The 16,723-nt window shown below is 43.6% G+C and overlaps 1 protein-coding gene across 1 annotated transcript; it reads left to right on the top strand.

The window, feature by feature from the left end:
• The first annotated feature begins 2,984 nt into the window (after nucleotides 1-2,984).
• On the top strand, nucleotides 2,985-3,480 carry LOC309551504 (active regulator of SIRT1-like). The gene has a single exon (XM_082252114.1). It carries the CDS (start codon nucleotides 3,012-3,014, stop codon nucleotides 3,462-3,464), a length of 453 nt encoding a protein of 150 aa, XP_082108240.1. The 5' UTR covers nucleotides 2,985-3,011; the 3' UTR covers nucleotides 3,465-3,480.
• The last annotated feature ends 13,243 nt before the right edge of the window (nucleotides 3,481-16,723 follow it).

The following is a 16,723-nucleotide window of genomic DNA, read 5'->3' as shown; positions in this document are numbered from 1 at the left end:
AAGCACAGAGGAGGACAGGAGCATGTATGTCCGAGAATGAGACCCAAGAGAATTCCTCTGGACCATAACCTCTCCAATGAACAAGGTACTGTATGCGCCCACAGAACCTACGGGACTCAATGATTGATTTTATCTCATACTCCTCACGGTTCTCAATCTGGACCCGGGGAGGACGTGGTACCGAGGTGTTGAAGCAGTTGCACACCAAAGGTTCTAATAAGGAAACATGAAATACATACGAAATATGAATGTTAGAAGGAAGTTCTAATGCGTAAGCCACTGGGTTGACCCTACGGAGAATATAGAAAGGCTAAATATACTGCGGTGCCAGTTTCAGTGAGAAAACACAGAGTCAGAGTTTGTGAGCCAGACCCTCTCCCCAACCTGGGAGGAAGGCGCAGGTAGGTGTCGATGGTCAGCATAGAGTCTGTACCTATCACGTCCACATAACAAGGACTCTTGGACCTGCACCCAAGTGAAACGGTGATCACGGAGATGCTCCTCTAATGCAGGAATTCTTTGAGGAACAAATGTGTCAGGCAACATATATGGCTGCAAACCATAATTCGCCAGAAAAATGGAAACAATCCAGAAGCGACATTGAGGACACTATTGTGGGCAAACTCCGCCCAAGGTAAGAGGTCTGACCAGTTGTTATGGTGATCGGAATTTTTAACAACGTCGGGACTGCTCCAAGGCTTTGTTGGCTTGTTCTGCGGCCCCTGTCACGTACCTGAAAGGAGACTGAATTGACGAGGTCGGCCTCTCTTAAATCTCCCGCCCACACCCCACTGATGATGAGACAGAGGGTGCCGAGGGACAGGAGGGACACGAGTGCCTGTGGGTGTTGATTGCAGAACAGCAGGGAAGGCGACTCTGAGGAGGCTGTGGAACCAGAAAAGCAGGAACAGCAGTTATGTTCGGAGGATAGGTCCAGACTAAAGGGACACTCCACTTATGCTGATGGTTCTGGATAGGCAGCTTGTCAGGATTCCAGAAGCTAGAACATATAGCAGTGTATGGGTCAGATGCAGCAGACACCCGGGCAAGCACTCGAGTAGCACCGAGAGCCAGGATCAGAGGCAGGAACAGAGTCTCAGGAATAGCCAGGGTCATCAACAGGCGGGCAGCAAGGTACCAAGTCATGAGCAGAGCCAAAGTCAGGGACAGAGCTTGGTCAAAGGTAAACAGAAAGGCAGAAGCAGAATCCAAGGTCAGGTCAAGAACACGCAAGGTGAGCAATGGGGAAAGCATGCAGGAACAATCAGGACACAGGGCACAGCTGAAGATCAGTCAGCAAAGGAAATGGGAATGAGCTCCCTTTAAATAGCCCGTCTGGCGCCAAAAGTAATTGTGCTTGTGCGGGTGCACATTCACGAATTCTCGCGCGAATGCGTGCGCCTGTTAGCCATTCTTCTGGAAATACCCTGCGCTTGCGCATATCTATGCACCAGACTTCTCACAGGGATTCCCTGACAGCCCCATTGGACTGTGGGTGATACACTGAGGAGAAGGAAAGCTAAATTCCCAATTGTGCACAAAAGGCTCGGCAAGGCCTGTCCACAAAATGGCTACCCCTGTCCAAGATGATAACCTTGGGTAGCCCATGTAACTGGAAAATCTCCCAAGCGAAAATGGATGTCAGTTCTTTGGATGTAGGCAACTTCTTAAGTGGAATATAAAAAGACATCTTCGAGAACCAGTCAACCACCATAAGAACAACTGTGTCGCCCTGGGAGTTAGATAACTCTACAATAAAATCCACAGACAAGTGGGTCCAAGGCCTCTCTCCATTGGATATGGGTTGTAGGAGACTCACTGGAAGGTGTCGCGGTGTCCTACTCTGAGCACACACGGAACAAGAGGCTACGAAGGTGGTGACATCAGCACGGAGACTAGGCCATCAGAATTGTTGAGAAATAGACCAGATGAGCTGATTTCTCCCAGGGGGACCTTGGGAGAATAGTATGCCTGGAGCAAAGCAATGCAGAGATTCTCAGGGACAAAGCAGTGGTCACAAGTTTTTTCAGGAGAAGAATGGATCTGAGCAGCAAGAATACGGTCACCCAAAGGTGAAGTGAGACTAGTGCAACAAATAGAATGCGATCTGGAGGTATCACAGCAGTAGGAAATGACTCCATCTTGGAGGAGGAGAAAAACTGCCAGGGCAATGCATCAGCCCTTACATAGTCCTGGGTAAGAATGAGACTATGTAATTGAAGCTTGACAGAAAAAGAGCCCATCGTGCCCTTCTGGGAGATAAGCACTTCGCCTCGGACAATAATATTAGATTCTCCGGCACAGTGGTATCCTCGAGGAGATGCCTCCATTATTTAAGAGCTAAAATGATAGCTAGCCATTCTCTGTCCCCAATCTCATAATTGCATTCTGCATTTCTTAAAAAAGTAGCCACAAGGATGCATAGCACTCTTAGAGGTAGGACGTTGAGACAGAAGGGCGCCTACTCCAGTCTTAGATGCATCAACCTCAAGAATGAAGGGTAATGTAAGATCAGGATGTGTCAGCACAGGAGCTGAAATGAAGGCAGCCTTGAAAGACTCAAAGGCTTTAATGGAATCCAGGGACCAATTCTGTGTGTTGCTGTCCTTCCTGGTCATATAAGTCAGCGGTTTGACCAGAGTAGAGAAGTTACGAAAATACATTTCTGATAATAATTGGCAAAGCCAAGAAAACGCTGTAGCGGACGTGGACCTATGGGTCGAGGCCACTGTAGACCGGCAGATAGTTTCTCTGGGTCCATTAAAAAACTGGCATTAGGAAATTACATAACCCAGAAGTTTAACCTGTAAACAGTAGTCAGTGTTTTCTTTAGCTAGAGTTTTATTCAGGGCAGTGATAGAGAAATATTCTTTGGCCTGCTGAATCAGCCAAAATTTGGGCCATAGGTGGCCCTGTTGGCATCAGCTAATCAAAAGTGATTAGTTGGCTTCAACGTCACTTCCGCTCTGAACACCCATGTGTGATATGTGGAGATCTGGCAGAGTGCGGAGATGTCTCGGTCACTGCTGAAGAAAGAACTGGCACTGGTGTGTTCGGATTCCATTGGTTTCAAAAAGCAACCAGAAAAGCACAAGAAGAATGAAGCCTTAAGCAGCAACAAAATGGGAATGAAGAAACGGCTCCGAAAACTGAAACATCAGGGACAGCCACAAAATCAGAGAGCGGCGGCCAAAGGCAGAGTTATTAAATCAGCAATAGAGGAGTATAAAAAACATGCATCACAAGACTATCTTGCAAAAAACCTCAAATATATGCTTGGATCCCACACTGCTGCAAACAAAAAAGTTGTCAAAGAGATTGTGAATCAGCACTGCGGACGGAAAGCAAGAGACCAGAAAGTAAAGAAGAAAAAGAGAGTGCAACAGAAATCTGTGTTCTCAGATTCAGACTTCAAACGTTTTGAAAAGGAATACTTTGGAAGCAGACAGATTTTGTCCAAGTAGAAGAGACTAGATTGACTGACTGTTTTCGATGCTTCTATTCCATAACTAAATTTTTGTTTTCAATCAAAAAAGCTAAAAATGTCAGTGATGGAAATTCTGGATCGGAGACAGCTACATTTAAAGAACAGTATACACAAAAAAAAAAAAAAGTGATTAGTTGATTTTAAAATCATATGAGCCTGGTGGATAATCAGCTGTCTGTGTTAGATAGCCAGTGCTCTTTTATAATTCCAAAAATGAAAAATGCAATGCTTAGCACCTGGCTCCTGCGCTCAGAATCTGATTCTCAGACTGCATCTTTCCTGGGACTCTCACTTGGCATCCACAATGGCTAAACCTTGCTGCCCTCTACGACCGGGGTGGTCGACAAAACACTGTAGGCATAAACACAAAAAAAGGGTGCACCAGCCTAGCGCATTATCCTCAGTAGGCTTTTATTAATAAATTATTAAAATGTCTACAAAAAGAGCCTCTGAGGAAGAGTTATCGCCTCAAAACGCGTCAGCCGTTCACCTTGATAGGATATTGGACTCCTATATTATGGACATTGTTAGTCGGAGTTGTCATGCTGGTTTACATCGCTTGTTTGTAAGTAGACATTTTAATAATTTATTAATAAAAGCCTACTGAGGATAATGCGCTAGGCTGGTGCGCCCGCTGTTTGAAAAATCTCAAATGTGGTACTGGTAATTTTTAAAGAGGCTGTAAGGAGCACAAATGTGGAAACATTGATTTGTAAAGGAGTTTTGCTATTTGTAATAGCAGTGATCTCTAGCAGTTTCATGTGATGTGCCCATGACTCTCTGTTGAAGCATGTGTCCACTCTTCAACAACTACAGGACATCTGCAGTTTTTAATAGCTTCCTGTTGCTTTATTTTCACTAAATATAACATTTCGCCCTTCTGTGATGGCAGGGTCCACACCTGTGTCCCTCTCAATAAAGTTGACCACCACTGGTTTAGGATGTTGTACCAGAATTAGAACTATAGTTTAATTAGGGCCCCTTTTCCCTTTTCTGTTGTATTCTGATTATGAAAGTCTTTGCTTTTCTACAGTCTAGAAAAACAAATTGGAAAATGTGGCCCAAATTGGGCTTTACACAATCATCTTTTAGGCCCATGCAGAGATGTGTCTTTTTCTTGAGACTTTTTCTGGTCAAGTAACCTGTTTGCTCATCGTGACTTGTTTTTTTCATAAACATGAGAGAACAGAACAATCTGAGCTGTGTGTGTGATTGATGCTCATTATACTTATACAGATAAGTCCTTTGAATTCCATTGCTTAAGTTTTCAGAAAACCCCAGATGTCTGGCTCATTCTGGCTTGAGTACTTAATCACTGACCCTTAACAAGCATCCAGCCACTAAAGTCAGAGTGAAGTAAAAACCCATGACCTTATTTTTACAGGTGCCTGGCTCAAAATATATCAAGCAAGAATGACAGCCAGACAGCAAGCATTTTCATCAGGAAAGCATAGAAATTGCAACAGCTACATCTCTAATGCCCTGCTGAATTTCAAAATAGACAGTGTCACTTTGCCAATGAAGGGCACCAATAACTTACCTTACCAGTGATTCCTCACCACTCATTCCTCTTCTGAAGCCAGCACTGAAATGATTGGTGTTAGTGATCTGGAGGAGCGATGATGTCACTCCCCAAGTTATGTGACAGTGCTTAGGCCTAATGATCATCTGCCCCTCCATACCTGGCGGTGCTGGGCATTGTGGACAGCTGCAGAGAATGGAAAGAATAGCTTTCAAGAGATTGTTGGTATGGTTGGGATAATAGGATCCAAGGGTGGGGGCCAGGCAGAAACACTCTATTTTTGCGCTGTTTGTGTAAGGTCTCTTTAACCTTCACCCATTTAGGATGCAAGAATGTTTAAAAAGGTATATCTCCCTACTCTCCCTACTGTGTTTTGAGAAGAGGGCATGAGTTTTTAATGTCTGCTGTCTGACCCATCCACAATTACTATATATACCGTATATATACTTTTGTATTGTTATCTGACACCATTCATTAGTTACTGAGAGAAAATACACGAAATTTAAAATGATGTGCCAAAAATAGGCACTATAAATTATAATTATATTTCAGCAGCAGCTCTTTTATTTATAAACACATAGAATGGTGAAATATAGAAGGGCCCCTTTCTGACTAGAGGACCAATGGAGTCTACCTGTCAGTTTTTAAGGTGGACCCAATTGAACCCTCTAGTCATCTCTATGGAACGGCAGGTGTCAACATGTCCGTTTACAACTACTGACATCTGATTCAATCCTATCCACTAAAGATAGACGGATGGGGATCTGTCCGTTTACATCCGACTGCCCATGGAGGAGAGTGGGCTGTGTCTGTGTCTGCTCTGCATAAGTGGAGCAGACATTGACCAGTCATCTGCCTGTTTAGCGGAGATCAGCAGACAGCTTCCCTGCTGAGCAGCAGACTTCAACGAAGTCTGTCCCATGTGGAAGGGGCCTAATATCTTATCTTTAAAAAGGTAGGTTATAGTTTGGAATTAATTTCTTCAAAAGATCAAATAATTTTTCCCCCATTTTTTTTTATATAGATTTGTTTGAGTAATTACAGTGTCATTAAACCAACATCATTAACAATTCTCCTTATGTAGCACTGTCCCCGTAGGGCTTGCTGTATGATGAGTTGTTGGGGCTCCTCTGTTTACCAGCAAACAGTCACTTAGGGTACAGTTCACATGTTCATCCTTACTCCCAATGGCTCATTGCTCAATAAACAGTCCAGGGGTGTTGGTTTTTTTGTATTTATTGAGAAACTTGGATGGGATAAGGGAATAGTGGAAAACTCTAACTGGAACTATGTACATTGGAAAAGGACAACTCTCACTTGGCCTCACCAGGTTGCTTGTGGAAGCAGTCACACTGCTCAAATCATACTGCCACATGTATGGACTTGGTAATCTACTGTCAAGGCCTTACCTTGCCCTCCTGTTGGAAGCCATCTTGGACATGTGCAGACTGCTGCCTCTTATAAACTCTGATTGCATCATCACTTGCCTGCTGCTTGGGTGTCGCTTAGTGATGATGCTGCATACCTGACTATTTCAATCACCTGATGGGTTGTGGCTCTTGCCCTTATATTTGCACTCCAAGGTGCATCACTGCTAGCAGCCTTCTGTTTTCAGTGTTCCACCATGTATGACCAGGCTTGGCTGACTACTCTCCTGGCTCTCGACCCCGCATCAGCAGATGGCGCTGCATCGGCAGACTACCCGCCTCTGGACTCGATCTCGGCTTGGATGACTACCAGCTTCTGGACTCATCCCCGGCTTGGATGACTACCCACTCCTGGACTTACCCCGGCTTGTTCCTGATCTTTCTCCTCACTCTTGCTGTATTTATTGTTGTTTGCTCCAATAAACTGCTTTATTTTACCTGCAGCACTGTGTGGTCTGGTTTCCTAGCACCCTGACATCTACATTTTCTTCAGGATACTCACTGGCACCCCCTTTACTGACACTCATTCACTGACTCTTCTAGCTGCAGGGGTGGACCCCTTCAGGTCAGGCCCTTGACACAGATCTGTACTCACTGTATTGCAGAATCAGATCCTCCAGTGTCTCCCCTTCCAGTGAGATTTACAGGACCTCTGGGTTCAGTTCCTCTCTAACTCTTTAGGCCCTCAGGTTGACCACCTGAGGCAGCATGGCACATCTACAGAGGATGAGACAGCCACCTCCCTCCGGGACTCCGCTCTCCAGCTGAAAGACCCCGAGCACATGTGCTCCTGTCATTTATACATTATCCCAGCGTACACCAAGGCATTCTCCTCTGCCAAATCACCAGGGCCATACCAAATGCCTGTGCAATAATTTGCCAGGTTTACTCCCACTGTCCAATATGCCTCCTTATTGGACCAGTGTGAAACATTCTTCAGACAGACTGAGTTGCACCTAAGCACATTGAGCAGACCTCGCAAGCCAGGGGCAGACTGGCAACTTTCGGCCCAGGGGGCAAGTACAAACCAGAGGCCCATGATGCACCCTCCCACTTTCCCTCACTCCCCCTCCCACTCTCCCAATCCTCCTCCTGACCCCTATTCCAAGCTGAAGCCCTGCTTCAGATACTCTCTACTTACCGGCTGAATCTGGGTACCCAACCTGGCCAACCTGGGGAGGTTGGGGGGATCTGGGACAGCTTAGTTGGGGCTGGCCGGGGCAGAGGAGTCTCCAGTGGGGCATGGAACCGGCTCCTGCTCAGACACAGTTTACATCATCCATGCGGGGGGGCCTGCGTTTTGTCCTTGTCTTCAACCCACACTCAGTAGGTCAGCAGCAGGGACTTTTTACTTCTCTTCACCAAGAATCCTTTAGGCATGTCTGTGGCAGAAGGGGTGCAGCCTTTTTACGGGGCATCAGAGCGGCCCAGGGGGCATTTGACCGCCTGCCCCCTGGCCCAATCCTCCCCTGTTGTGAGCAGATCCTGCTCTCTGGTAGGCAAAGAACAATATAGATTTATCTGAAATTCCCTCTGGTAAGCATAAAGGATTCAAAACTACAGTAAAACCTTGGTTTGAGAGTAACTTGGTTTAAGAGCGCTTTGCAAGACAAGCAAAATTTTCAAATAAATTTTGACTTGATATACAAGCGATGTCTTGATATACAAGTAGCCTTAAGTCACAGCTAAGTATAAAAGAGAAGAGAGGCGCCTCTAAGTGTAGCAATATGGTTAAATTTAATGAAGGTACAACATTTAGCAACTCACATGGATGATGATTGGAACAGGCACATCTAAGGATGCAGGCACCCGGGGTAAAGCTGTCCACATAGACCATCCTCCTCACCACCATCCTCACCACCATCCTCACCACCATCTATCACCATCTATTACCATCCCTTCCATGCTGCCCCTCGCTTTCAGATCGCTTTACTGCAGGGTGGTTTTCCCGGACAGGATTACAGACTGGCAGCTGGTGGTGCAGAAGATAGTCTATGTGGACAGCTTTACCCCGGATGCCTGCATACTTAGATGTGCCTGTTTTATTCATCAACCATGTGAGTTGCTAAATGTTGTACCTTCATTAAATGTAACTACACTTAGTTATTACTTAGATATTGCTACACTTAGAGGCGCCTCTCTTCTCTTTTGTACTCTGTAGCGCCTGCTGGATTTTGCTTCTAATCCCCTTATGGAAGTGGCTATTTGTGGATGGACATTGTATGCAACCTATCGCAATGCTATAATCTTTTTATATGGGCTATAAACTGAAGGACTTATGAATAAATGGTTGTGGAACAAATCATCTGAGTTTCCATTATTTCTTATGGGGAAATTCGCTTTGATATAAGAGTGCTTTGGATTACAAGCATGGTTCCGGAACGAATTATGCTCGCAATCCAAGGTTTTACTGTATACTCTTTCTCTAACACCTACCTAGGAGGGTGCTATATCCACCTAGGTAGGTGTATACAAAAACACCTATACAAAAATGTACATGGAGTATCCCACAAACTTGGAAAGGGGGAAAAGGGAAATAACATATGTACAGGGCCATGGGACATACCCCATATGTGGCCAGTGAATACAATAAATTAACTGAAAAAATATATATATATCTGCTGTACAATATTTACACATAGAAAGGTACCAGGTGCATTTAAACCAATGCAGCCCCCGCCAAACAAAAATCTGTCAGACAGGTGAAGGTTAGACATTCAATCTAAGGCTCCATGTACACGGGACGTTGTTAAAAGTCCCTTTGAATGCTGGAATTTTTAGGACGTTTGAAACGTCCGTTCGGTCGCGTTTGTACCCGCGTTTAGCGGGCGTTTAGCGGGCGTTTGCATTTAGAACCGTTCCTAGAGGTAAAAAAATGATTCCCCTTTAAAATGGAAAAATGCGAACGCTAAACACGGGTCATTGCGTTCGGTCGCGTTCGGACGCGTTCGGTCGCGTTTTTGCGTTTGAAACGCCGGGAAACACACGTTCGAACGCAAATAATTGCGTTATAAAAAACATCCCTGAACGCAACTGCCTGCAAATGACTGTAAACGACCATGTGTACATGGACAGATAAGATAACATGGAGCTGCGTTCAGGGGCTTCTGAAAAAAAACGCCAAACTGCTCCTAAACGGCCATTTCCAGCGTCCCGTGTACATGGAGCCTAACTAGACTACAAAAGAAATTTGTACATATATACAATGATGGACAGTGGATAGCCTCTACAATGCCGAAGGTCCTCTGCAAGCCTGTAGAGGAAAAGGGTAAGTACATAGTAACTTGAGCATTCTACATATTTAAAGTGAGACTGCCCTCTCCTTAGAGGCAACCTTCTCACCTGCAGAATCTCTGACTATAACATTCCCATAGAGATCTTTAATACTGCCGCCGCCCTAAGGACTCATCGCTCTGTTGTGTACCTGTGATAGACAAAACAGAACAACTCCTGCAAATCTGACTAACTAACACATTAGCATTAGTTCCATCTGGGAACCGTTTGACTAGCAATAGGCACAGTCCCTCTCAGGTACCAGGGCACTGACTCCTTCCTATCCTAGTTAGACCCCCCAGGTTAAAATCAATGAATAGTAGATGGCGCATGGGTGGATGAGACACAGGATCCAAAGCGACAGCCTAGGCGATAAAAGTGTAGCATGGACAGCAGGCTGACTGCAGAAGATGTAAACACAGATAGAAGTCAGCTTACAGCAGGAGAAGAAGGAAACTCTAGGCAGCATGAGAGACAAAATACAAAGGACCACTCTAAGTTCAATATGTTTAAAAGTTGTTGAATTTATTAAGACAATTGGTAACTTACAAGAATTAAAAAAATAGAGCGCATGTCAGACCTTTCCAGGGGTCAGTACGGCTGTGTGACCCGGAGGGCGCATAAAGCCAGATGTAGCCGAGCAGGTACAAGATGAAGCAGGGTGCTTTCAGCCCGAAACGCCACAGAACAAAAAACACAAGCCGCCGAGTTCCTAGTCGAACGTGACGTCAGCACTGGGGGAGGTTTAATCATGGCTAACGCATTTCAGAGCCGCCCACGGCTCCTTTCTCAAAGCTCTTTGGCTGGTATTAATTATGTATTTTCTGTGTTTTCCTCTGTATTCAGAAGACTGTATCTGGCAGCAGAGGACTAGAAGCTCTCCCTAATGTTTGCCTGCAGACAGATCAGGAATGCTCCTGATGATGCGAGTGGCATGAAACGGCCATTGAGCTTGATTATATGCCTGAGGTTCCGCCGCCATTCTGAGTCCAGTGTGGCGGCACCTTATGCAAGTGTTATCTGCCCTATGTTTATCATGCACCTTATGGACTATTTGCTTCAATTGCACCTTATCTAAGGTCCAGCCACCATCCGGAGTTTGGCGGTATATTGATGTGAGTCACTGTTACCTATTTTAACTTTGGATTTGTTCTGCGGATTATAGTTGTATATATATATATATATATATATATATATATATATATATATATATATACCGTATACTGTATATATAAAGCCTGGTACACACTATTGCTTTTTTTTCTATTCAACCCAGCGGATTGAACAAAAATAAAAACTGTCAGCTCCGGGGTCCGAGCTGCTATACTAACTATGCAAAGTTAGTATAGCGATCTCCCCAGTTGAGCTATTGTGTTCTGACAGGGGGACAGCCCTCCCACCAGAACACTCTAATCAGCGCTCTCTGCCATTGGCTGAGAGCGCTGATCAGGAGTCGATCGGCTGTTGTTTTTCCAGCAAGCACTTCTGACAGAAGCTGGCCAAATGGCGGGCTTCTGCAGGGCAGACTGACATACACACAGGCCTAATGTCAGAATTTTCTTACAAAAATAGTAACTAAGAATTTTCATTCGAATTTCGCACCATCAGTGGGCTGCAGTGATGGCCCATTTTCATGCAGCCATCGAATTTGAGTGATCGGGCATGTTGGAATTTAAAACAAATATATTTCTAATCAATGGGAGAATTGTTTGAGAAATATAATCAAAAAACAAATGAGCATGAGTGCAAGAAAATAAAATTCCCAGAAAGAAAAGATTCCTGACTATGAAAATTATTTTCTATAGCAACATGAGGTGACATTGAAAGCTTGGTTGTTCAAATTTCAAAATCAATGGTGGCACCATCTGATCAGAAAACGCACAAAATTTCAGATTTGTGAAAGAAAATTTGTTTGGAATTTAACCCATGTATGGCCTGGCCTGCATTACCATATGGGCAAACAAGGGCAACCCTCCAAATATTGAGTTCAGGTGTTGACTGCACAGAGCCTTGTTGATAACATTTTGGATGTTTTGGAATGCAACTTGGTGTGCACTAGGAATTTTTTTTAATAAAAAAAAAAAAATAGGTGGGATACAGAATGGTCACATGCACAGGTAACAATACAATAAATACTTAAAACAATGTTTACATTTTGGTCCCAGCAAGTTTAAAACAAGTCAATGTTGTGAAATATCTGTGGGTTGTATATGATGCAAGGTGGTCAAAAAGATTGAGCTTAGCCACAAGACAAAATACCTAGTGATATTACCTAAGTTTTTTTTTTTTTATCTTAATGCATTCTATGCAATAGGATTAAATGCCTTCTGTGTGCAGCAGCCCCCCTAATACTTACCTGAGCCCCTCTCAATCAAGCAATGCCCACGAATGTCTCGGCCGTCTGGGACTCTCCCTCCTGATTGGCTGAAACACAGCAGCGGCGCCATTGGCTCCTGCTGCTGTCAATCAAACTCAGTTAGCCAATGAGGAGAAAGAGGGGCAGGGCCAAACCACGGCTTTGTGTCTGAATGGATACACAGAGCTGTGCCTCGGCTCGGGTGCCCCCATAGCAAGCTGCTTGCTCGGGACTCAGCAGGAGGAAGGGGCCAGGGGCTCCAGCCAAGGACCCGAGAAGAGGAGGATTCGGGCTGCTCTGTGCAAAACCAACTGCACAGAGGAGGTAAGTACGACATGTTTGTTATTTTAATAGAAAAAAAAAAAAAAACAAGACTTTACAATTGCTTTAAGTTGGCATGTTTTGCAGTGTTAGAGTTAGATTTGTAGTTATAAGGGTATGCTAGATAGAGCAGGTAAATAGAAAATAAATAAAAGGAATGAAAAGGTTAGTTATGGGAGATGGGGTGGGGAGAGAGGGGAAAACAGGTCTACAGTAAAAGTAGATTTTACAAGTAAACTTATATCGGATCAAAAAAACCTATTGTTTGTGATGCTATTACAATGAGGATGTTGTAAAATTAAATTGGACGTTGTCACCATATCTCTCTTTTACCTTTATAAAAGCTCAGAGTAGGGGTTAGCCACAATCCCACTATGGTTTGTTAGATAGCTGTAAAGATATTTGTGATCCCAGGATTTTTGACTTACATCTGGTATATAAACATGTGTAATAATCCCATAGGCTTATTACCCTACCAGCTTACGGGGGTCTTTTTATCCAACATTTGTACCTGAAATCACAAATGCCCTTTTGGCTAAATATGCACAGATTCCCTCAGACAGACTCCAAAATCTTGTAGAAAGCCTTCCCAGAAGAGTGGAATTTTTTAACTGCATAAGAAGGGGGGGGGGGGGGACTCCATATTAATGCCCATGGTTTTGGAATGTGTCCACGAATGTAAGTAATGATCGCTTGGAAATGTTATCACATATTGCATTTAAACAGTGAAGAAAAGATATATAATAAATGTAATTATTTTCCATTATATTTTTATTATATAGTCATACATAGTTAACCACTTGCCGACCGCCGCAAGTAGATTCACTGCGGCGGTCAGCCCGTCACAGGCAAAGTGATGTAAATAAACGTCACTAGCCTGTGAGGCTCTGGGGAGCGAGCGCGCGCCGCCGGCAGCGCGCTCCCGCGCGGCCACGGACCACCCCGCGCGTGTGACCGGCGGACCCGATGTCCGCCGCTCACTCTGCGATCGGCGGGGGAGAGGGAGAAAGTTAGGCAGCTTGTGTAAACAAGCTGCCTGTCATTCTCCCCTGTGTAGAGACACCGATTATACGGTTCTACTATGTAGGACCATTGATCAGTGTAACTACAGCTCAACAGACAGCCAATCACAGTTAGAATCACGCCCAGGAGGTACCAGAGAGGTCTGCCAAGATGAGTGATCCAGCTCTTGCCTCTAATAACCCTGACCCAATTCCATGACTCAGGTTATTCCTGGCCAGCAATATGTTACATAGTTACATAGTACTGGAGGTTGAAAAAAGACAATAGTCCATCCAGTTCAACCTGTTTAGGTGTGTGTGGTCGTAATCATCTCTCATACCCCTTAATGTTCTGATCCTTGAGATATACATCCAAGAGTCTTTTGAAAGTAGCCATACTTCCCACAGTAACTACCTTTTGTGGTAGAGAATTCCACAATCTTGTAGCCCTAACAGTAAAGAACCCCCTGCGTAGCCTGAGGTCAAAACGCTTCCCCTCTAATCGCATTGTATGACCTTGTGTCCTCATGCAATCCTTGAAACTGAATAGCTTTTTTTCTATGCTGAGATCACCATTTAGGTATTTGTAAATTGCTATCATGTCCCCTCTCAGGCGTCTCTTCTCCAGGGAGAATAAATCAAGCGCTTGTAAACGCTCTTCATAATTAAGGTCCTCCAATCCCTTAATTACTTTAGTTGCCCTTCTCTGGACTCTCTCCAGCTCCAACACATCCCTTCTGAGGACTGGCGACCAGAACTGGACAGAATAGTCCAGATGTGGTCAGACCAGAATTTTATAAAGTGGTAGGATTATAGTTTTATCTCCAGAATACATCCCCTTCCTTATGCATGCCAATATCCTGCCTGCCTTGGAAGCTGCAGCTTGACATTGCATACTTTTGCCAAGTCTATCCTCTACCAAGACTCCCAGGTTTTTCTCCATTTTTGATTCCCCCAAAGGTTCCCCCCCCTAAAGCGTATTGTGTTTTTTTCCCAATTCTATTTCTAGCACACACTAGAGGGTGCTACATTGTTTTGAATGCATCAACCAAAAGGCCCAAACTATCGCATCTCATCATCTGAATGAAATTAATGAATATGAATAAATTTGTTGTTTTCGTTATAACTTATTTTCGATTTGTTGAAATCTGTTCCTATTGGAAATGGGGTGTATCCGAATCTCTGAATCATGCAAATTTAGTCTGAATTTCGATTCATAGTGAAATGAATAGTACATGTCTAATAATGAATAATTATTTATTTGCTCTTTATACACTGCTTTTCTGATCACATTCATCATTGACATTATTCTTCATTCCACTTCTCATAAATTTTTAAAGAGCTGAGAAAATTGCTGACAATTCAAATAAAATCTGCCTTCTGTTTTTACATTTGCCCCTAAGTACGTAAGTCTCCGTTCTGTCCAACTTAGAACTGTTTATAATAATACATTCAAACAATAGGTCTGGCAAATATTTAATCCTTTCCTTTTACTGTAAAACATTTGATGGAGACAATGTAATTGCTCTGTTTTAAAGTACTTCAGATTTAACTTGTTGGCATAACAAAACACTGTTTAATATAATGATATTGAGGTTTGTGAAATTGTGAATGCTTTAGTTTGCATACAGTTCATATCAACAGAGTAAGATGTTTCCATAACAGTCACACTCATTTCAAACCCAGTATTGCTCCATATGCTTCCCTTGCTGCAAGGTTGAAAGCTCCTATAAAACAAATGTGATTCAGCTCTGTTCACATCGGCATGGTTTGACATGTAATTTTACAGGTCAAATCGCAGGACAGATCGCAGCCGGCAATTGTACCGTCCGAATCGGTGCGACGCTGACTTTGTGGAGCACCAATTTGCATATATAAACGAGAAAAAAGATACAAATTAATACAGTTCTGCATTTATTTATACAGTCTTTAATGTTTTTTTAAATGCAAATAGTGTAAGTAACTGAATTCGACCTGGTAGCAGCCTCCTGCAATCCATTATACAGTAGAGCTCAGACTGGGGTAGTGAAAAGCAGCACAGGGAGCCAATAAAATAGATGACTTCATCACTCTATCCTTTCACTGGCCAGTCACAGGGTATGGGGTGCAGAGAAAAATTTTAAGTAGTACTGAACTGCAGTAGAGAAAAATCAAATCTCCTTTCCTGCCAAACAGGCCTGTGCTGTGTGGAAAAGTTGTGGAAATCTCAGAACTGTATAGAAAGAAATAAAAAAGTAATTTGGCAGATAAAACAGGTCCCTTATATGTATTTTTTGTGTATTTATTTATTTGCCTGGAGTACAGCTTTAAAGCAAATCTATCATTAACCACTTGCCAACCGCCGCATGACTATTTACGGCGGCGGTCAGCCCCTCACAGGCAAAGTGACATATTACTACGTCGCTCGCCTGTGAGCCTCTAGGGGGCAAACGCGCCGCCGGGGGCACGCTCCCGCCCCCGCTCGCTCCCTAACATCTCTGCGCGTGTGACCGGCGGACCCGATGCAATTTTTTTTAACAAAACATATGTAGCAGAAAACAAATTGGCCTAAAATGTTAAAAAATGTTGATTTTTACATTTTTTTGGGGGGGGTTTCATATAAACAAAATGTGAAAAATATTGTTATTTTTTCAAAATTTATGCTCTTTTTTTGTTTATAGCGCAAAAAGTAAAAATCGCACAGGTGATCAAATACCACCAAAAGAAAGCTCTGTTTGTGGGAAAAAAGGACGTCAGTTTTGTTTAAGTACAGCATCGCACGACCGCGCAATTGTCCGTTAAAGTCACGCAGTGCCGAATAGCAAAATAGGGGCTGGTCAGGAAGGGGGTAAAATCTTCCGGGGCTTAAGTGGTTAAAGAAACACATTGATGACCTTCTTGAGAGAATGGCAGTGGCCTAGTTTCAACCACTGACCCAGAACAAGTATCAGAACAGGAACATCAAACATTTTTCAAAAGTATTAATTCTTGTTGCAGGTTAGTGACTTAACATATATAATCCAGAAAGTTGGAACTACAGCCAGGCAACTAGCATTTTCAGAAGAGGAAAGTAATGTCAGCCTCCATGTGTTTTCATGGGTTTCCTTTAACAGCTTTTGTACCTAAACTCAGATTTATTTGTGTTAGTTGAAGCAAAGGAATGACTAAGATCCCTCCATTATTTTCCTGCTGTCTGTAAATCCAGCAAGACCAATTCTCCTAAACCAATCAGTTATAGCAATGAGCAGCTTGGCCAACTTTGCATTCTGTCATAGCCATCCCTTGACTTGGAGGTATAGCTCACAGACAGCAGGGAAGACCCAGGTACTGGTCATACACACGGGAAATTTTCTAGAA

Source organism: Pelophylax lessonae, assembly GCF_965119305.1.
Source record: "Pelophylax lessonae genome assembly, chromosome: 3".
Taxonomy (NCBI): Eukaryota; Metazoa; Chordata; class Amphibia; order Anura; family Ranidae; genus Pelophylax; species Pelophylax lessonae.
The sequence above is the reverse complement of the archived record's forward strand: the minus strand, read 5'-3'. Positions and strand labels throughout refer to the sequence as shown.